The 21952-nt window shown below is 44.6% G+C and overlaps 1 protein-coding gene across 3 annotated transcripts; it reads right to left on the bottom strand.

Annotated features, from left to right (window-relative positions):
• Positions 1–227: 227 nt before the first annotated feature.
• CNTROB (centrobin, centriole duplication and spindle assembly protein) lies at positions 228–21531 on the bottom strand. Of its 3 annotated transcripts, none has more exons than XM_024748367.1 (19): positions 20640–21531; positions 19765–19849; positions 19433–19514; positions 18795–18951; positions 17785–17901; positions 17455–17571; positions 17021–17119; positions 15414–15650; positions 14936–15070; positions 5535–5668; positions 4833–4958; positions 4469–4631; positions 3584–3845; positions 2508–2662; positions 2181–2244; positions 1836–2006; positions 1553–1685; positions 1043–1115; positions 228–786 (listed from the first exon to the last, which is right to left on the bottom strand). In XM_024748367.1, exons 1-19 carry the CDS (start codon positions 20910–20912, stop codon positions 661–663), a joined length of 2709 nt encoding a protein of 902 aa, XP_024604135.1. In that variant the 5' UTR covers positions 20913–21531; the 3' UTR covers positions 228–660. The 3 variants fall into 3 exon arrangements, with proteins under 3 accessions (XP_024604135.1, XP_024604136.1, XP_024604137.1); XM_024748368.1 differs by having other exon boundaries at positions 18795–18918; XM_024748369.1 differs by lacking the exon at positions 20640–21531 and having other exon boundaries at positions 19761–19848.
• Between the last annotated feature and the right edge of the window lie 421 nt (positions 21532–21952).

The raw sequence follows: 21952 nt of genomic DNA, 5'->3' as shown, positions 1-21952 counted from the left end.
TAGGATGAAAGTTTTCACAATCATGGCTGTTTTTCCTTGCCAGCACTCTAGTCTTTTATACACGTTTCAAAGCCATAAGAGTGACGATTACAGCCATGACATGTGGCCTGGCTGGAGCAGAATCTGTCCATCAGAAACCTACTAGCGCCATCTGAAAGAATTAAATTATCTGCTCCTTAAACACAAAACTGTCTCCCCCAAAATCAAATTTTTACTGAAACTCTCTATACAATAAATTATTCTTTTATTGAAAGTGTTTTTCTGATTGCTAAGTAATATATACTTGTTTTAGAACAGCTGGAAAATACAGAAATGTACAAAGAAGAAAATAAGAATCATCCATAATTCCACTACTGACCACAGCTAATCACTCTGCGGGTTTTACTCTTGTAACACCAGGCTGTAGCTCACTAATGCTTCTGAAACCTAGCCACAGACTGTTTTCGTTCAAAGCGCTCGTGTCTTTTTCCACAGAATATAAAATAGAAACATATAAAAAACATACTCAAATAGAACAATGAGGTTTCTTCACACAGTGGTTTCCTATAAATCCTCCATTTTCCAAATTCCTATGAGTCAGAGACTCTAATACAGACTACTGAGATTTATTAAAATAATAATAATAAAAATGAGAGACCAAAGAAGAGAAAGGCCAGGGACTTATCTCCAGATCCCCCCTCGACTCCTCACGCTACCAGGGGCAGGGTGCCCACTCTTCTTCCGAGCTGGAGGTCTTTCAGTCTTAGGGGCTGTAGCGAGGCGGCGAGGCAGAGCCTGGGAGGGGATCTGAGAATTGAGGGAAAAGAGAAAAAAAAGTCAGTGTCATGTCCTCTCAACCACCCCCCTGCCACTGAGGAACAGCATCGTGCGTGGGGTGGGCCAGCGTCAGTCAGCAAAGGGGAAGGGCCACGCTACAGAAAACGGGACCCGGGATCTGAGGGGTCGGGCGACAAAGGACAGAGCCAGCTGGCGGGTGTGCAGAGGGCGAGGGACGAGCCAGTGAGAGCCCCCAGACCCCCGCCCCCGCCCGACCTTCCCTCACCTCTTTCCGGGGCATGTCACCCAAGCGGGAGTCTGTGTTCCTTCTGGGGGCATTATCCCCTCGGCTGTCAGTCCTGCCATACAAATCAAGGGATGAGGATGGGCAGCTGTTCCCCCGACTCTCCCCACACGGGGTGGAAGAACTACTCCCCAATTCTGTCTCTTAAGAATAAGAACAAACAAGACAGACCCGGGGATCAAACAGGAGGAAACACTGGTGGAATCAAATACTGAGTTATACTAGATTGTCACAATCCTAGGACTCTCAGTTCTGAGCTGCAGGGTAAAGAGGAAAAAACTAAGGTAGAAAAACATGGAGAAGAGATTTTTTTTTTTTAAGAAGTGAAAAAAAAAACCAAAAACCAGACAAACAGAAAAGTAGAGACAAAAGACAGGTGCGGAGGAGTGAGAGCTGGAGGAGACTCCGATCTACATCTCACCCTCACTTCTTCCCCAGAAAAGGATGGGGAAGTCCACCTAGTCCCTCCACCCTTCCCTCCCAGGCTGGTACCCGCTGTGTTCTAGCCTCTTCAGGTAAAGCAGCAGATCCTCGGCAGGCAGTGCCCCCCAGCCCCGAGCTTGGTACAGTCGTAATAGCTGAGACACGTCCATCAGCTGCCTCGAGGGTGCGAGCCCATCTCCACCTGAGAGACACATCAGTAATGGTTGTCATCCCAGGCCCTCCCCCAACCCTATCCCAACTCTCGGAGTCCAGACAGGCCTTCAGTTCCAGGTACCAGCTCCACACCCAAGACCTACCCTTTTTATCTGCCGGTAAACCATGACCTGCTTACCTCTCTCTGGGCAGCCATCGCTGGAACCGCCGCTCTGTGAATGGGCTGAGGGAAGCTCATGGACCCGGAAAAGACTGGACGCCATGGCTAAGGGCACTTTAGTTTTATGGACCGGGGGTGGGAGGCGTGGCGCCTGAGGGGCTTCCTCCCAAGATGGGGCAGTCAGAGGACCTAGCAAAGGAAAGAGATTCAAATCAGGAAATGGGGCAAAATCCAAGGAATCCTGCCACCTTAGCCTTCGTGGGGCTTCGTCACTTTTGCCAGCTCCTAAAGACCCATGCCTGGTAACCGGATCTCCCACCTCTTCCAGGCCTGGCCCCAACCTTCTTCAGGGGTGGTGCTCACCAGACTTAGGGGGCAGCAGGTCGTTGGAGGGGTTCTCGTTGCTCTGGGGTGCTGTCTCCAGCAGCTGTGGGGACAAGACAGTAAGGTTCCCTGAGGACCGCTGAAGAAAGAGACCTCAGTGTCTGAGGGAAGCAGCAACTGGGGAAGTAAGAGCTGGGGCTGGTCACCTAAGTTCCAGAAGGAACTACTGCAACTGGGAGAGGCAGAAGCTGGGACGAAGTCTTAGTCCTAAAAGGCGGATGAAGTCAGCATCCTAGTCTCCCAGAGTAGAAAGAGAAACTGAGGAGGGAGAGGAGAAAACAAGGTGGGACGGGTGGGCCCTCTTACCTGGTGCAAAAAATGCTTGAGGCCCTGCAGCTGGGAAGGGGGCGGCAGCCCTTGCTTCAGGAAGCCATCCCCGTCGGACCCAGGATCTTCCTCAGGGAATGGCCGCTCTGCCCTGTGATCAGGATGGAAGGTCCCAGCTGCAGAGAAGGCCTCAGCTGTAAAGTGAGACAGGGGCGTGTGCTGTAGTGGGGGGTTCTCCACAAATCAGCTCACCACAGGCCTGGGAGGAAAGGGCCTATTCAATATAACAGGGGCAGCACAGCCAGGAGAAGCTGGTCACGGTAGAAAACAGCTGGAGAGGGAAGAACTGAAGGCAACTGAGAGTCGGCACAGCTGAATTCTAAGACAGAAGTGTAGCCAGAAGGGGAAAGCTACGGTACTCGGCTGCTGAATAAATAAATACCACCGCAGCACAGAATGGTTTAAGATCAATAGACGTGTTCCAGCTCCTTCACCAGAACATGCCCTCATTCTTAATTCTGCCTGGGTTGTCACATTTACACCACACAGAGCACCCTCATCCCCACAAGTCACAGCTGATTGAACCAGGCGTGGCCACCACTCAAGGTCAGCCGATCCAAGGGATGGTTACCAACTCATCAGATCGCCTCTCTTTAAACTGGACCTAAGCAACAGAGGCACCAATGTCTCTGTAAGGTTGTCTAGAGTCTTTCTGGAGTCAGTGTCATGGCTGCTCAACTCACGTGCAAACCAAACTTGTGAGAGCAAGAACCTGAGGGAGAGAGAGGGCTGGTCGACCAAGAGGAAGGAGCAGATGCCGGGGACGCAGAGTCCAGAGCCCACACAGGCCCCAAGAGACGAGGAACAGCTGCCCAGCTCCTGGCAGCGCCCCTGAACCAACCCCAGTTCTCATTAAGCACAGACACATCACATTTCCATAAGCCTCACTCCCTTTATTTGAACAAACTTGAGTGGATTACTGCTCCTTGCAATTTATGGTCACTAAGTCATCTGGGAAACTAAATGCTCAAGTCCCGGACAGAAAGCAAGCTAGGTTAAGAGGGAGCCAATCCGTGTGGGTAAGGAGAACCCCAGTGACTCCTGTCCCCAGTCACCTGAGGATGAAGTGAGATCCGGCTTTGGCTCCAGGGGCTGGAAGGAATGCTGGCTCTGGAAAGTGGGGCCCAGCAGGAGGCTAAGATCTGGGGAGGGGCTGCAGAGAACAGGTGGCAGCACCCCAGGTGGCTCTTCCTGTGCTTCCCGGCTCTGCTGCAATACGGGCTTTAGGGCCACAGCCACGGGGGGCACAGTCCAGATGCTCCTCTCCCCCTTCTCCGGTTCCTGTGGCCCAGGGCTGGAGGGGCCGGCAGGAGGAACCTGGGCACAAGAGAGGGTGCATTTAAAGAGATGAGACATGGCACAGACACTTTTTAACAAGATTACAAATTAGTAGAATGTCCTTAAAAGGAGGTTGGGGAACATTTATCAAATTACTATCAAATTTTAAAATGCTTATTTTTGAACTTACAATTCCATTTTTAGAAATTTTATAGATATACTTGCACAAAGAAATATATTAATGATATTTTTTGCAGCACTGTTTGTAGAAGCAAAATATAGGAAACAACTTTAATGTCCACCAATAAGCACTTGGTTAAGTAAAAAGTCACAAAACTGTGTACAGAAGGCTACTGTTTGGGGGTGGCACTCGAGACACCAGTAACAGCCGCTGCTCCTCGGGGGTGGAACCGGGAGACTGAGGTGCAGGGATGGGATGGAGATTACTTTTCACCGTATATCTTTTTGAACAGTATGGATTTTTTTTTTTTTACCATGTGCATGTCATCGTCTATTCCAAAAAAGATTTTAGCTAATAATAAACATTTAATAATTAAAAGAAGGAAGTAGGAGATGCCAACATAGGGGTGAACTATGGACCGCCCTTGGGAGGGAGCTAGATTTCCAAAGAAGGGGTCGAAACACAATTCTGCGCAGCGTACCGGGGGACTGGGCGGCAGGGCGGCGGTGCTGAGCAGGTGGCTTGCCTCCTCCCAGTGGGCCTGCAGCATGGCCTGCAGCCGCTCCAGCAGCTCCGCCCGCTGCTCCTGCAGCCGCTGCCTCCCACTCTGCAGCTCCCGCGCTCGCGCCTGCTCCCGGGCCAGTCTGAAGGCAAGACGCGAGAGGCCATGTCGGCCCTTTACAAAAGCAGGGACTCGGAGAATAGGAAGAGCCAGAAGGGAATATGGAACACGTGAAATTGTGAAAGGCGCTGGGGCCAGTGCGGGAGAGGCCAGGGCTAGAGGAAGCGGCCCTTCACCACTCCCTCTGGGACTGCGGCCTAACAGGGAGACTAGGGGCCGGCACCTGAGCTCATAGTCCTGGGCCACCTGCTGCTGCCTCTCCTCCCGTTCTGCCATTTCCACCTTGAACTGAGTCAACTGAGTGGACAATTCCTGCTGGTGCTGTCCATTTAGCTCCTGCAGCTGCTTCCTGGGAGGACACAGGTGAGAAAAGAGGACTGAATCTTGAGACAGAAGAACTAATCAAATAAGAAAAAGCCAGAACGTGTGCACGTGAGAGCCAGCCAGCCCAGCCGTGGCACAGGTGCATTCAGGAAAGAGGACAGCTGGTATCTTAGGATGGATTCCCCAGAAGCAGGGACTGAGATGAGGATTTATGGGAAAGTGGTTCATTTAAGAAGCATTTCTAGAAAAAAACTGGTAGGGGACTAGGGCTGAGGTGGGGAGGAGGCTCAATCCCCCAGGGCGGCTCTGGAAATGTTGCAGGTCGAAGCTCACCACTGTGCCCACCAGGGGCAAGGGAGCTGGAAACGTACATTCCTGTGGCCATCAGTTATTGGTTAAGTGCTACTTCCTATGGGGTGAAAATGGAAAATCCCCAAGCACGGCTGGCTCTCCCTGTGAACTTGAAGGCAGCTCTCCCACCGAGAGACTGACAGCAGCCAGTGCGTTGGAAGATGGTAAAGGGATCTGAGAGGGTCTGGACCGGGCCCCGACACCACCTGCTGCGGCTGGGGAGAGGCAGCAGCCAGTAAGCTCCATGTACCTGTGATGCTCCCTCAGGGAGGCTGCTTGACGCAGGTTGCTCTCCTGAGCCTGTGCCAGCCTCTCTGTCACCCGCTGCTCCAGCTGCACAGCCAGCTCCGACTCCATCTGGATCCGCTGGCTTTCAAACCGGGCCTGGGAGTAAGGGAAGGCAGGGTCATTGTCAGCTCGGTTCTATCTGGGCTTAGAAGAGGATGGAGGATATAAGGTAGACAAAAAAATCCACGTACCAACGTTACCTCATATGCTTAAGAGATAAAGAAACAAGAATTTTGCCACAAGGAGTGAAAGAGGATTCCTTTCCTTATTAAACCATGAGGTGCGCACACCTTTATGTACACAAAAGTAAAAATGACTTTGGACAATAGAAATATCTTTTTTTTGGACAAAAGAAAAGTTAGGTAGAACAATCAAATGTGTTACACGTGTCTGAGGTAACACATGCAATATTCCTGGTGTACCACTGAAACCCAGGGAGCATTCAAAAAATGTCCGTGTTCCCTCCTCCTAAAGCAGAATCATTGTCTCTATTTTCTCACCTCATAATCCTTCTTCAACTCACTGAAATCTGACTTCCACTCACAGTCCTTCATGGCAAATAACTTAATTTCTAAATCCCGCAGTGGTTATTTCTCAGTCTTTATCTTACGTGATCTCATTGCAACACCTGCTGCCTACATCAGTTTTTCCTTCTAAAACCACTTTCCCCTTCACTCCTGTGATACCACCAGCCACGCGATCACATTCTACCCGACTGCTCTTCAGTCTCAGCTAAAACTGCTCCTCCTCCAACTGCCCATCAAGGCACAATGCTTCCTTGAGTTCTGTCTTCAGTTTTCTTTTTGACCACATGCTACCATTCTGGGTCACTGATGCTTTTACCTGTGTAGAGCAAATGTCTAGCATTTAGGCCATGTTTTTTGCTACCGTTTATACCTTAAAACACTTTCTAAATCTCTCTCTTTATCCTGGACCTTTCTTCTAAGCTTTAAGCCCATATACCAAGAAACCTACTGTATATGCCTCAAATAGAACACATCCAAAATTGAGCTCATTTGTTTTTCTACCCTCAAACCTTTTCCTATTGTATTTCTTGCCTTAGTTAATGGCACCACTCTCCACTGAAACACCCAACCTATTTGAAACCTGGAGTTATTCTTGACTCCTCCCACATCTTTGCCCCTCCCACTGGTCATTTCATTCTATTCAATACTAACAGCTCTCTAATTTACCCTTCTGCTCACTAATACGTTAGTCCAATATTACTTCAAGTCTAACTGATCTCCCTGCCTCTATTTTACCCTCCACCCTCTCTCATTCTGGCCCTAGTGGATCCTCCACTTTGTGCCTGAGTGAATATTCTAAAGCACAAAGACACTCAATTTGTTTCCTTGTTTGAAATCCTTCAAATGTCCCTACTATCTAAGGAATAAAGTTCTGGCTGCTGAAACTGGCTTATAGGGCCCTTTATGATCCCACTCATCTATCTCAGCTCTCCCAAATAGGTTCCAATCATACCAAACTCCTTAGAGTTACCTAAATTCTTTTTTTTAACTTAAAAAAATTGTGGTAAGAAATGCATAATACAAACTTACCTTCTTAACCATTTTTAAGTGTACAGTTAGGTAGTATTAACTATATTCATGGTGTTGTACAGATCTGTAGAAATGTTTCATCTTGTAAAACTGCAACTCTGGGGTTTCCCTGGTGGCGCAGTGGTTAAGAATACGCCTGCCAATGCAGGGGACATGAGTTCGAACCTTGGTCTCGGAAGATCCCACATGCTGCAGAGCAACTAAGCCTGTGCACCACAACTACTAAGCCTGCGCTCTAGAGCCTGCGAGACACAACTACTGAAGCCCACACGCCTAGAGTCCATGCTCTGCAACAAGAGAAGCCACCACAATGAGAAGCCCGTGCACTGCAACAAAGAGTAGGACCCGCTAGAGAAAGCCTGTGTGTAGCAACGAAGACCTAACACAGCCAAAAAATAAACAAATAAATAAAATTAAAAAAAAAAAACCCTGAAACTCTATACTCACTGAACAATAACTCCCCATTTCTCCCTCCCCAGCCCCTAACATCACCACTGTTTCTGTTTCCACGATTTTGACTACTCTAGATGCCTTGTTACCTAAATTCTTTTTTTTAGTTTCACGTGTACAACATAGTGATTCAATATTTTTATACATTATAAAATAATCACTACCCTAAATTTTTTTAATGAAAAAACTTAATATATACTCCATCTGAGCCAGCAATTCCACTTTAAAGAATCTATCCTACAGAAGGGGTGCCAAAGATTTATGTACAATGATGTTCACTGCAGCACTATTTTTTTTTTTTTTGGCCGCAACGTGTGGCTTGCGGGATCTTAGTTCCCCAACCAGGGATCAAACCCATGCCCCATGCAGTGGAAGCACAGAGTCCTAACCACTGGACCACCAGGGAATTCCCTGCAGCACTATTTTTAATAGTGAAAAAAACTGGCATCAGTGTAAATTTCTCATCAAAAGGAAAATGCTTAAATAAACTATGATTTATCCATTTATAGCAATATTATGTAATTCTTAAAAATAACATCTATACATCTTAATTTAATTCTTAAAAATAACATACAATACATCTATATGTATTGATGGAAATACATGTCTAAGATATATTATGAGGTAAAAACAACAAGTTGCAGCGAATGCATACACATTTTTTTAAAGCACCAGCCTAGAAACCCATATGAAAAGGTTCTAAAAGGACACAAAGTGATGCGGGAAGGGAAGGCAACCGTTTACTTCTGTAATATTTGAACTTGTATTACAGATAACTTTTACATCTTAAAAATATTTTTTAGAGTTCTCTGGGGAGACTACCTTGAGCCATCCATGTAGAATTGACGACTCCTTTCTCTGTCTTTGATATTTACCTCTGATAAGTTAACTTTGAGAATTTAGACAGAAACTGAGTTTGACTTTAAAACTAGCTGACAAAAAAAACAAACAAACATGAAATGAGGAAAAAATAATGAATCTAAAAGGTGACAAGAAAGGAGAGGAAAATAAACACTGAATAAGCAGGACACAATAAGATATAAAGTTAAGACATGGATTCAGCTATGAATAAACTAATTAAATTAAATGAATTTAATGCTCCAGCCAAAAGGCAAATATATAAATGTTTAAAGTAAAAAAGCTAGAAAAATATTTCTCAGGGAAACTCTTATTTTTTTTTAAAGACCAATATAGATCTATTAATATTAGGCAAGATTAGACTCTAAGGCAAAAAGCTTTGTAAGGATAGAGTCATCTCATAAGGATAAAACACTCAATTTACCAGGAAAGATATAGCAATTTAAAAAATTATATGTATCTAATCATAACAGAGCTTCAAAATGTATAAAGCAAAAATTGACAGACTACAGGAGAAACAGACAAATCCACACTCAGTGAGATTTTTAATAGAAAAAAAATAAAAAGGGATATAATGACTTAAACAGCAGTTAACAAACTAGACACATATACAAATAGACATATAAAACTTCACCAAACAACTATAAAATACATGTTTTTAAGCACACATGAAATATTTAGAAAACTTGACCATATATTAAGGGATAAGTCTCAACAATTTTCAAAGAATTTAAATAATAAAAATAGTATATTCTCTCATGATATCCACAAGAAACTCTCCAATGATGGGGGTGGGGACAAGAAAAGAGAGGAAGCGGGGTGGGAAGGGGCAGAGAGAGAGAGAGGTGCAGACAGACAACAGACAAATGTAGCAAAATGTCAATTGATGAATCTAAGTGTATTCATTATACTTACTATTCAAGCGACATTTAAGACAGAAATATTTCAACACAAAAAGTTGGGTGGAATGTACATAAATAAGTAATTTTTTAAAAGACCATGCTCTCTAATCACAAATATTTAAGCTATAAATCAATAATAAAAAGATAATTAGAAAACCCTATATGTTTGGAAATAACCCAGGAGATCAGAAAGTAATAATATAAAAAAAGAATATTATTCAGGGGACTTCCCTGGTGGCGCAGTGGTTAAGACTCCTCGCTCCCAGTGCAGGGGGCCTGTGTTGGATCCCTGCTCAGGGAACTAGATTCCACATGCATGCCACAACTAAGGAGCCCGCCTGCCACAACTAAGACCTGGCACAACCAAATAAATAAATATTTTTTTAAAGGAATATTATTCAGAACCAAACAATAAGGCAAATATCACATGGGACAAGTTGTAGGATGCACTTAAGTTAATACTTATGGAGGAACTTAGAAAAAGCAAGCATTCATCTTACGAAGATTTTTAAAAGAACAACAGAATAAAATCAAAGAAAATATAAGAAATGAAATAAGGTACAGACATTAATAAAATAGAAAAAAAAAATCAACAAAGCCAAAAGGTAATTTTCTGAAAATATATTTAATTAAATCATGAGTAAGATGGTTTTAAAAAGAGATGATGACAGAAATGACACAAATGAACAATATCTGGAATGAAAAAGTAGAAAAGATGCCAGGGACATTAAGATAAAATTATGAACAACTGTTAAGTCAATAGATTAGAAAATTTAGACTGAATAGATATATATGGATAAGAGAACACCAAAAATAATTCAAGAAGAAATAGAAAGCCTAAATATTTCTTTCATTTTTTTTTAAAGGATTGCTTTTCTTTTTTTTTTTTTTTTAATGTGGACCATTCTTAAAGTCTTTATTGAATTTGTTACAATGTTGCTTCTGTTTTATGATTTGGGCCATGAGGCATGTGGGATCTTAGTTCCCTGACCAGGGAATGAACCCACACCCCCTGCATTGGAAGGCGAAGTCTTAACCACTGGACCTCCAGGGAAGTCCCCCTAAATATTTCTAGAAACATTCAAGAAGCAAAATCAAGTCAAATACCAAGTATTCAAGAAATACATATTAAATCCAACCTTACAAACTATTTCAAAGTATAAGAAGAGAGGGAGTACATCATGTTTCTAGTACTGGCAGATGGTTATTCAGAGTAACTGTTGTGCTGAACAAAACCAAACAAGTTGAATAAGATATTTTTAAAATATATGTATATACATGTATATCTCTTCCTAAAAAGTATCAAAGAGGTAATGAAACAGTATGGAATTACTAGGTCAAAGTAAAGGAAAAATGGGAGCCTAGCCAGGCTAGCAAGCACGGTAGATTAAAAAAAAAAAAAAGAAATCTTAAAAATAAATAAATAAACAAATAAATAAAGAGACATGTACACTTTTTTTGACAGGAGGGAGTCCAGACATTTAAGAAAATCTGTTAGATCACAGGCTAATCACAGAGATAATGGAACAGAAATGTCAATTACCACACACAAGAAATACCATTTGCAAAAACCATTTGGAAAAGTCACTATACAAATAGATGGCTGCAGCTGTCAAAAGAAATCCTTGAGGAGGGAGAAAATATGATTTCCAGAGTTACTACATTATAATACTCAAAATATACAGCTCTCAACAAAAGATTACAAAACATACCAAAAAAACCCATGAAAATATGACTCATTCAAAGGAAAAAGAGAATATAACAGGAACTCTTCCTGTGGAAGCCCAGACATTGGGATTACTAGTCAAAGATGTAAAATCAACAGTCTTAAATATGCTCAATGAGCTATTTAGACAATAAACTAAAGGAAATCAGAACAAAGTATGAACAAATAGGGGGTGTCAATAAAGAGATTTAAAGAGATTGAAATTATAAACAGGAACCAAACAGAAATTCTGGAGCTGAAAAGTACAACTGATGATATGAAAAATTCACTAGATACCACTATACATCTACTAGAATGGCCAAAATCCAGAACACTGACATGCCAAATGTTGGTGAGGATGTGGAACAACAGAAACGCTCATTCATTGCTGATGGGAATGCAAAATGGTACACTCGCTTTGGAAGACACTATAGTGGTTTCTTACAAAACTAAACACGCCCTTACCATATGACCCAGCAACCACACTCCTTGGTATTTACCCAAAGGAGTTCACACAAAAAACCTGCACGTGAATGTTTACAGAAGTTTTACTCATAATTGCCAACACTGGGACCTCCCTGGTGGTCCAGTGGCTAAGACTCTGCACTCCCAATGCAGGCGGCCCTGGTTCGATCCCTGCAGGGAAATAGACCCCACATGCCGCAATTCAGAGTTTGCATGCTGCAACTAAAAGATCCCACATGCTGCAACTAAAGATCCCGCAGGTGGCAACGAAGATCCCACATGCCGCAACTAAAACCCGGCACAGCCAAATAAATAAACATTTTTAAAAAACCCAACAAAACTGCCAACACTTACAAGCAACAAAGATGTGTAGGTGAAAAGATAAACTGACAATGGAATATTATTTACCACTAAAAAGAAGTGAGCTATCAAACCATGAAAAGACATGGAAAAAAATCATATCACTAAGTGAAAGAAGCCAATCTGAAAAGGCTACATACTATATGATTCCAACTATATTACATTCCAGAAAAGGCAAAACTATGGAGAAAGTAAAAAGATCAGTGGTTGTCAGGGGTTAAAGGGAGGAAGCGATGAACAGTGAAACTAAGTATGATACTATAAAGGTGGATACATGTCATTATAAATTTGTCCAAACTCATATAATGTACAACAGCAAGAGTGAACCTTAATGTAAACTATGGACTCTAGGTGATAATGATGTGTCAACTGTAACAAACGTACTGCTCTGGTTGGAGACGCTGCTAATAGGGGAAGCTGTGGGGGGCTGCAGTTAGGAAGTATATGGGAAATCTCTGTACCTTCCACTCAGTTTTGCTGTGAACCTGAAACTGCTCTAAAAAATAAAATCTATTTTAACTTTTTAAATTAATTAATTAATTTATGGCTGTGTTGGGTCTTCGTTGCTGTGCACGGGCTTTCTCTAGTTGTGGCGAGTGGGGGTTACTCTTCGTTGCCGTGCAGGGGCTTCTCATTGCGGTGGCTTCTCTTGTTGCGGAGCATGGGCTCTAGACGCATGGGCTTCAGTAGTTGGGGCATGTGGGCTCAGTAGTTGTGGCTCACAGGCTCTAGAGCACAGGCTCAGTAGTTGTGGCGCACGGGCTTAGTTGCTCCGCAGCATGTGCGATCTTCCCGAACCAGGGCTCGGACCCATGTCCTCTGTATTGGCAGGAGGATTCTTAACCACTGCACCACCAGGGAAGTCCCAACATGTTTTAAAGAAAAACGACTGTCAACTAAGAATTCTATACGGGGAGGGCGAGGGGAATGTGAGGAAAATCCTTCAACAATGAAGGAGAAATTAAAACATTCCCTGATGTGATCGTTACTAGTGGACCTGACCTACAAGAAATTCTAAAGGGAGTCCTTCAGGCTGAAATGAAATGAAATGAGACAGTAACTTGAAGCCATATGAAGAAATAAAGCCATATGAAGCAACTGATAAAGGTTGCTACGTAGGCAAATATAAACCTATATTATTGTAGTTTTGGTTTGTAACTCCTTTTTTCCAATATGATTTAAAAGGCAAAGGCATAAAACAATAATTACAAATCTGTAACAGTAACAATATGAAGGGGGAGGGACAGAGACATATAGGAACAGAGTATACGCTACTGAAACTAAAGTAGGTATTATCCAAACTAGGTTATTATTACTTTAAGATGTTAATTGTAATCCCAAGGTAACCATTCAGAAAATAACTTTAAAAATATACAGAAAAGGAAAGAGGAAAAGATAACAGTATACTACAAAAATATCAACAAACTATCAAAAAAAAAAAAGGCAGTAATGGAGGAACTGAGGAACAAAAACATTTAAGACATAAAAAACCAAACAGCCAAATGGCAGAAGTCCTTCCTTATCAATAATTACTTTAAATGTAAACGGATTAAATGTTCCAATTAATAGGCAGGAATTGACATAATGGATTAAAAAAAAACATGATGCACCTATACATTGTCCACCAGAGACTCACTTTACAAAGACACAAAAAGGTTGAAAGTAAAAGGATGAAAAAAGATAGTCCATGCAAATAGTAAACAAAAAATGGGGTGGGGGCTATATTAATATCAGACAAAATAGATTTTAAGCAAAAAGGTTATATTAAGAAGATACAGCAGTTATAAATATATGTGCACCTAATAGAGCCCCAAAATATATGAAGAAAAAAAATGACAGAATCGAAAAAAAAAAAAAAAATGACAGAATTGAAGGGAGAAAACAGACAGTTCTACAACCACAGCTGGAGACTTTAATACCCCACTTTCAATAATCGATGGAACAATAACGAAATGGAGGACATGAACAACACTAAAGCCAGGCGCTACTCTGGGATTTAACAGTAAATAGACAAAAATCATTGCCCTCATGCACCTTACAGAAAATAAACAAGATACACTATGGGGGAGGTGGAGTGGGGAAATGGGTGAAATTGGTGAAGGGGATCAAGAGGTACAAACCTCCACCTATAAAATAAATAAGTCACAGGAATATAATGCACAGCACAGGGAATATTCAATGATGTTGTAATAACTTTGAATGGTGATAAATGGTAACTAGACTTATCACGGTAATCACTTTGTAACATATATAAAAATATCAAATCACTGTGTTGTACACCTGAAACTAATATAATATTGTAAGTCAACTATACTTCAATTTAAAAAAAGTTAAATACTAAGTAAAATAAATAAAAAGGTATATTATGTAGTACAGTAGGAGAAAAATTAAACAGGGAAGGGAACAGGGATTATCAGAGGTTGCAGATTTTACTCAGTGTGGTTGGGGAAGAACTCACTAGGAAGATGACGTCTGAGTAAAGAGTAGTTCTCCTTACTCTAAATTCTTATTTATCATACTCCTTCGAAAATGTGTGTGCTAGACAAACTCCCCATCTATCTGGTGAGCTCCTTGTTGGCTGGGGCTATTGTGTTAGGACTATCCCAGCACAGAGCTTACATAGAGGGATCATTCGATAGGTTTACTGAATGCCCACGTAGACACGCACAGCTAGCATCAGTTCAGGGGGTACAGCAGCGTATAAGTTGCTACTGAAGTTTTTACTAACGTCTTCACCCTTGGTCCTCCATGATAAATTAGTTTCCATGTGGTCAGCCCTCCAACTCAATGGGCCACGTGAAAAGTAAAAGTGTGTTCTCTCAAACACTGGCCTCACTAACCCAGAAACTGGGTGTCTCCTTAAGTCAACCATTATAATAAGGAAAATAGTCTCTCAGAAACTCATTAATGTGCGCTTAGCACACATTTTATGCATAAAAACAGAGGCCCATAAAGGTCAAAATTCTAGTTAGAAATGGGAGTGTTTGCCTGACTCCTGAAAAGTCACTCTGCCTCGGACCTACGTCTTCTCACCAGGAACCCTCCTCAAGAACCTCTGCCTCCTGACCTGCACCAGGCTCATCTCCAGCTGCAAGGCGTCTCTCTCTCTCCGAGCTGTGTCCAGCTCTCCTTCCAACCGCCGCACCTCAGACTGCACCAAAGCCAGCTGCTGCTGGGCCTCCCGGGCTGCCTGGGCCTCCCTCTGGGTGTTCCCAAAAGAAAGAGAAATCAAACTTAAGTTTGTACCTCATTGCCTGTCTCCCGGTTACCTCTATTCCCCAATTCATCCTCCCGTACCCTAAAAACCAAGCTTCCTCTCTCCTCATATGTGACCTATTTCCTCATCTCTGTTGAATCTCACTCTTCGACCTTCCATGTATTTGATGCCCCCACCCCTTCCTGCAGGCCCTACACTCTCAATCTTCTCTCCCACATATAGTTCTTCACTCTCCATCCCAGTCCACTACATCGCGTTTTCTGACATCCGTCTCATTCAATTATTTTGTCCTTCATCTGTTCCCCCATTCCTCAAGTGCCACTTTTACCTTCTCCCTTTCCAACTGAGCCTGGCTCTCCTCCTGCAGTGCCTGGTAGCATTCCTTAAGCTGATGCTCCTTCTGGGCCCAGGTCTGCCGTTCTTCTTCTAGGGCCACCTGAAGTGTCTCCAACTGTTGATGCTCACTGAGTTGCCCAGCCCGAGCCGCATCCCGTTCTTCCTGCAGGGCCCGGCACCGCTGCTGTTCCAGCTCCAAGCTCAGGGTCAGAGCTTGCCTTTCCTCTTCCTATAGACCCAGGAGAAAACCAAGATCCTTAGCATGCCCTCAAGAGACCAGCAATCTGCCCCCTTACCCCCATACAATGTGCCTGCTGAGAATTATATCCGTTAAAATACCATAGTTAACAAGCCCACAAGATTATATGGTAAATAAGAGCTTCTGTTCCAGAGTTAGGTAGATTTGCGTTCAAATCTCAGTTTGAATCCCAGCTCTGCATTTACTTTGTGTTCTGAGGCACACATCCTTATCTGTAAAGTGGGCATATTACAGTCTACCTTGTGAGGATTAAAGTTAAAAGCGTATGTAAAGAATTTAGCACAGTGTCTGGCATGTAGTAAGTACTCAATATACAATAGCTATCACCATCGTCATCAAAAGAAATTCCACAAAGACTAGAAAATCCAGCCTACAGTCATGTACTAGCCAACCAGAAGCCACCATCAGTGCTCTTGGATGTAGCCTGTTAGGAATATAAGTACCAGCATGCATGTAGCAAGCATGTGTCATGCATGCAAGAAATTCTATACCTGGCTACTAATTCATATGGGTAATCTTATCATTTCAGCAATTAAAAACTTGAGTAAGTCTCATCCCATACCTTTTCTGGTCTGCCATAGACCAGGGTTCTCAAACCTGGCTGAACGAAATCACCTAGGAAATTTCTGAAAATATTTAGGCTCCCCAACCCCCCATATATCAAAACCTCTGGGAAAGGGTCAGAAATCTGTATTTAAAAATAATTATCCAGGGCTTCCCTGGTGGCGCAGTGGTTGAGAGTCCGCCTGCCGATGCAGGGGACACGGGTTCGTGCCCCGGTCCGGGAAGATCCCACAGGCCGCGGAGCGGCTGAGCCCGTGAGCCATAGCCGCTGAGCCTGCGCGTCCGGAGCCTGTGCTCCGCAATGGGAGAGGCCACAACAGTGAGAGGCCCGCGAACCACAAAAAAAACACAAAAAAACAAAACAAAACAAACAAACAAAATTATCCAAATGATTTTAATGAGGATACAATTTGCTGAGTCTCTAACACTTACTTGGTGGCAGAGCTTACTTTCTGTAGAGTATCTAGCAGAACTAGTGTTTTTGTTTTTTAAAAAAATCTTCTTTTATGTATGTATTTATTTATCTATTTGGCCATGCCACCAAGGCATGTGGGATCTTAGTTCCCTGAGGAGGGATTGAACCTGTGCCCCCTGCAGTGGAAGCACAGAGTCTCAACCATTAGACCGCCAGGGAAGCCCCCAGAAGTTGTGTTTTAAAGAACACACTTTGCCCTGGTGAAACTCAAATTATGAACTCCCACAATCCATCAAAAGCCCGTAACCCTCTAGAAGTAATTAACAGCCTCTACTGGAATTAACCCAGGAAGCATTCTCACCAGTGTCTCTCTTTCCCGTTGCTGCAGTCTGGCACCTTCCTGCTCACGATTCAGGGCCTCCATGGCCTCAGAAAGGCTTTGTTCCAGGCGGGTTACTGTCTTTCAAGGAGAGAGGAACATAGGACGGAGGAACTGAGGGGAATCCCTGTACTTCGAAAATCATTAACAACGTAAACTCTAAAAGCAAGAGTTAACTAAATGACTTGAGGGCCAGAGAGAAGACCACATGGCGTGAGGAAAGCTGAGAAGACATCAACCATGCAAGTTTGACAGCAGAAACACTGAAGGGAGAGGAAGCGAGGAGAACTGTCAGGCCTGCTATGGCAAGATTGAGGTCAATCTATCATGAACCCTGACTCCAGGGCTGTTTCTACCCTCTCCCATCCAGCCGTCGCTGACCTACGTTCTAAAGCCCCATGACCCAGGTTGCACACCTCCTGCTGCTTGCTTCTAGTGAGTTCAGCTGCCTGGCGCTCCTCCTGGAGTCCCCGAAGCACCTCTGTCCGCTCAGCTTCATGCCGGTTCCAGCCCTCTACCACGCGGGCCAGGGTCTCAGGAAAGTCAGATAGAATTTCAAATAATTTTTTTGCCCTCTTTCTGCCCACAGGAGCAGGGTCAACAGCCATCTTCTCCCAGTGGTCAGTTAACCCACCACTTACCCTAGCTCCTAACATGAACAAAGAAATGTTGGTTGGCCTCCCCCTATTCACTATTCCTTGGTGCCCCCCATGGAGAGACCCACCCGCATTCCGCTACCCTGGCACCTTGTCCAGTTGTTCAATCATGATGTCTTTCTTGCGGTCGGCAGTCACGGCCACAGCTAACTGTTGCTGAAGCTCTAGCACGCGGGTCTGCAGGCTCTGAATATGGCGCTCACAATGCTGGGAAGAAGGATGAGGAGTCTGGATGTTGCCATCCTTAGTTTGACCAAAGCTCCAAACTTTCCAGCTCCTCTACAGGGGAAATGGGCTGGAGACAGGGAGCCTGGGTCCCAAAAACAGAACAGGTTTGGGGAAGGAGAATCAGCAATGCTGGAGCCTAAGACCTCCAACACCTTCCTCTACCACCTCAGGAAGCAGGGGCTTAGTTTCCAGCCTCTTCCCTTTTCCAGATCTCCTGGGAAAAATTTCCAAGAACCTTTTGGCAGGGGTGCAGCAGCCCATGCTGCAAAGAGTGAGAAGTTACTCCTGCCCTAAGAAGCATATTGGACACAACGATTCAACAGGGCAAGGATAAAGGGGAAAGCCTTTCATTCATGGCCAGGCAGTTTAAAATGGAGGAAGAGAAAGTTCCAAAAATGACAATACAACCAATAATTCTGACTCTTCCTCTGCCTTGTCCCTCTCTCTGCCCCCTTCAGATAGGCTGAGGCTCACAGAAACAAAGCTCATTATATCACTGGTAGCTTTGCACAAGCCAACAAAGTTTGTTGTTCATTCACCAAACATGCACAGGGTATTTTTATGTGTTCGGTATATTCTAGGCTTTAGGAAGAAAGTGCTGAACAAGATAAGGCATGACCTGCATGGAGCTTAGGTTTTAGAGGGGGAAAACAAACGAGATATATCAGACTTTGACAAACTACATGAAGGAAATAACAGAATGATCTGAGGGAATAATACCTGGAGGGGAGGTGTGCCATTCTAGATAGGATGGTCAAAGAAGGCCTGCCTTCCAGCAGAGCCATTTGAGCAAAGTCCCAGCCTGCAGGCCCTTAACCTTCAGCCCCTTTTCTAATCTTTGCTGCTGTCAAAAGGAAGCCTTTATGTCTCACCTTGCGACGGGTATGTTCTGAATCCAGTGCATCTCTCAGCCCCTGAAAATCCGGGGGATTGAGTGGGGGCCCTGACCGAAGGCTGGTGTAGCGGGGAAACAACTCCTCCAGGGCTTGGGCTGAGCTAGATGGAGATAAGTCACGCAGGGGCCGGGTGCTGAGCAAATCAGGTAGAGAATATTAGGGTTGGGAAAGCTTTTGAGATCCACTAGTCCAACTGTGACATTTTACAAATGAGGAAACTGAAACTCAGGGCAGGAGACTTGCCCAAAGTTACAAAGCTAGGTAGATAAGCAATAGAGCCATAGATAGCACGCAGGTTCTGTGATTCACTCTATAGTGCTCCTTCCTCTATTCCACACTCCCTGCAGTACAAGTTTCAGCAGAAACAAACTAGCTCTTCTGCAGGAAGAAGGACTAGAAGTTGGGAGAGAGCCAGGTACTAAGCAGCAGATGCCCACGTTCCCAAAGGAGGAAAGGGGGTAGAAGAAAGGAGAGAAAGGATGAAAACTGAAAGCTAAGTGACAAGCATCTTAGGTCCTTAAGAGATACAAAAGCAGTAAAGGTAGAACTAAACACTAGAACACTTGGCTTTCCAAGAAAGGAAGTCAGCTAGGAGAACCCCAAGGAAAACTCACTTAAGTAAGGTGGCCGTGCTGTCACTGTCAAAGGAGTCCTCTTCCCGTCTCTCTGAGCCGGCACCTGGAGTAGTGGACTCCTCTGTGGGCAGCCAGAGAGGCCCACAGCCAGGGTCAGGTAAGGACAGGAACAGGGACCACTTGAAGAAGAGGTCCTTCCTTTCTACTTCACCCACTCCTCCTGCCCTCTACCAAAGAACGGGAACCTTTCCTCCAGAAATCTCTTATCTCCGAGGTCTAGGTCACCACCCCCCACACACCCTGCTTCCTTTCTCCACTTTTTCCCACCCCTTAAATCTAGGTTCTCCTTTATAGGGAAGGGGTTTACTCACGATAGGCCGTATCTCGTGAGGTTTGGAGCATGCTCTGGAGTTGACCCCGAACACTTTCCATCTCAAAGATATGCTTGGAACCATCCTAGAAAAAGCAACATGGAAATCAGATGCAATAATCCATAATCTACCTACTGTCAGGGTAGACAGCATCCAGTAGCCCCTAAGGCCCAAGAACTTTTACTCTCACACCTGGGAAAACAAGAAAAATAGGACTGACCTAGTAAGAAACTCAAATGTCTACAGAAGCCAGAGAGGTAACGTAAATGAATTAATTGGGCACCTTAAGACAAGAGTAGTGAGGATTCTTGCCAACTAGAGAGCAAATATCCTGTCTAAAGACTCTATAGTCCATGGCTATCAGTTTTTCAAACTCTGGGCGGCCTAACCAGTCTGCAGATTGGTTATGATACTTGCTCTATCTGACACTATCTATCTATAACATGTATAATTGATTAAACTGTGTTTTAATGATTTGCATGCCAAATTTTGAACCATATGATCAAAATAGTTTTGAGCTGGAAGGATCTCAGCATATTTTCCTTAAGTCCCTAGTTCCCTCTTGGGATGAAGAAATGTTATCCTCACTCCCAGTACCCACATCCCAGTTAAAGCACAGCAACCTATCCCACAGGTGTCTCTGAAGGAAAAAAAAGAAAAAAGAGCTAGTAGTTTCACAACTTTCCAAATTATGGTGGCCCAGGTCACTCTCTCCCTCATAAACATTTGTTCCCAGGAACAAGCATGACTGACTGTGTAGTTAAAAGGAATTTGGAATCCAACAATAGGAGTTCAAGTCTCAGTAAAGCTATTTTTTTTTTTTTACCACTCCCAATCCCAAGACCCTAGAGGTTTCCAAGACACACCTCCCTCACCTTCTTCTTCAAGTTGTTCTCCAATCCAACCGACAAGCTGTGACTCAGTTCTTGGGCCAAGCCATCTAACACCTCATGAGGAGGTGGGAAGGTGGCGGGCAAAAACAGCTGGGCTCGGGCTGTGCTCTCTGCCTGACGACTGAGGTGCAAAGAAGTATACAGCTGGGAGGTCACCTCAGAGGATGCTTGGTTCAGCCCAGGGGCTTCTGATGAATCACTCAGGAGATCCTTGGGCCGGAGAGGTGAACTGGGGCTGGTAGCTGATGTTGCCATGAGTACAGGGAAGAGACAACTGGAGACAGCAGAGCTGGGAACTCCTGGTTCTGCTTTAGGAGAGCACAGGGGGAAAGTACCCCGAGAAGGAAGATTTGGGAGAAAGGAGGAAGACTCCAAGTGAAGGATTCTTGTTGAATGAGGGTATGGAGCCTTTCTGGTTAGAAGAAAGGTTTCCAACGGTTCCAGAGGCCATGCGAGAGGGCAAAAGGATTTCTTTCCACAGTTCCTGGTAACAGTGGAAAAGGAGGGTGCAGCAAGGAGAGGGTGGGGACGGAAGACCTGCTGCAGTTCCTCTGGAGCACTGAAAGCTGCAGATCAACTTCTGGCACAGGATATCACTGGTCAACTGAGCTCTTAAGTTTTCACACCCAGAACGTGCAAACTGAAACGGACCCAAATCCAACAGAGGCCTAATTTCCGTCCAGCTGCCTTATTTGCCCCTCAACTGGCTGTGGTCTCAGAGGGGCAGGAACCTCATGCTCCCCACCTCCCCTCTCCTCCCACTGCACTCGTTCTACCCAGGGTCAACTCTCTAGTATATCCCCTCCGATCCCTCCTGTCAAGAAAGCCATAGCAAGGTCCCTAGAATCCCTCCCTCCCTACTATCCCCAAAGAAACTTGGTGAACACTCAGTCACGCCCTCAGACGTCCCTAAAAAGTACGCCGCGCTCAAGCCTAGCCTGAGATCCCCTACCCCGACCACCCCGTTCCAACTACTCTCCACACCTCCAGTCCTCGGCCACGCAGTCGGCCAAGGTGGGGACAAGGGTCTGCCCCCTCCCCTAAGCCCCAGTTCGGCAACACCAAGACAACCCCCTTCTCGCGCCCTTCCCTACAATCAAAACCGTTGGCAGCCTCCCGCCCACAGTCCGCAGCCCCGCCTCGCTCGCCTCGATGACGTCACCAGGCCAGGACACCTTGTTTTCAGCCGCTCTCACAGCTTCTGGAGCCGGAGAGCCTGGACGCGCGTGCGCGTATCCGACGGCCACGGATTGGCTGAGAGAGGTATAGGGGCGGGGTTATTTCTCCGCCGCTAG

The sequence above is a fragment of the Neophocaena asiaeorientalis genome, unplaced genomic scaffold (assembly GCF_003031525.2).
Source record: "Neophocaena asiaeorientalis asiaeorientalis breed wild unplaced genomic scaffold, Neophocaena_asiaeorientalis_V1.1 scaffold543, whole genome shotgun sequence".
NCBI classification, from domain to species: Eukaryota; Metazoa; Chordata; class Mammalia; order Artiodactyla; family Phocoenidae; genus Neophocaena; species Neophocaena asiaeorientalis.
Note: the sequence above shows the minus strand (reverse complement) of the source record. Positions and strands in the feature narration are given on the sequence as shown.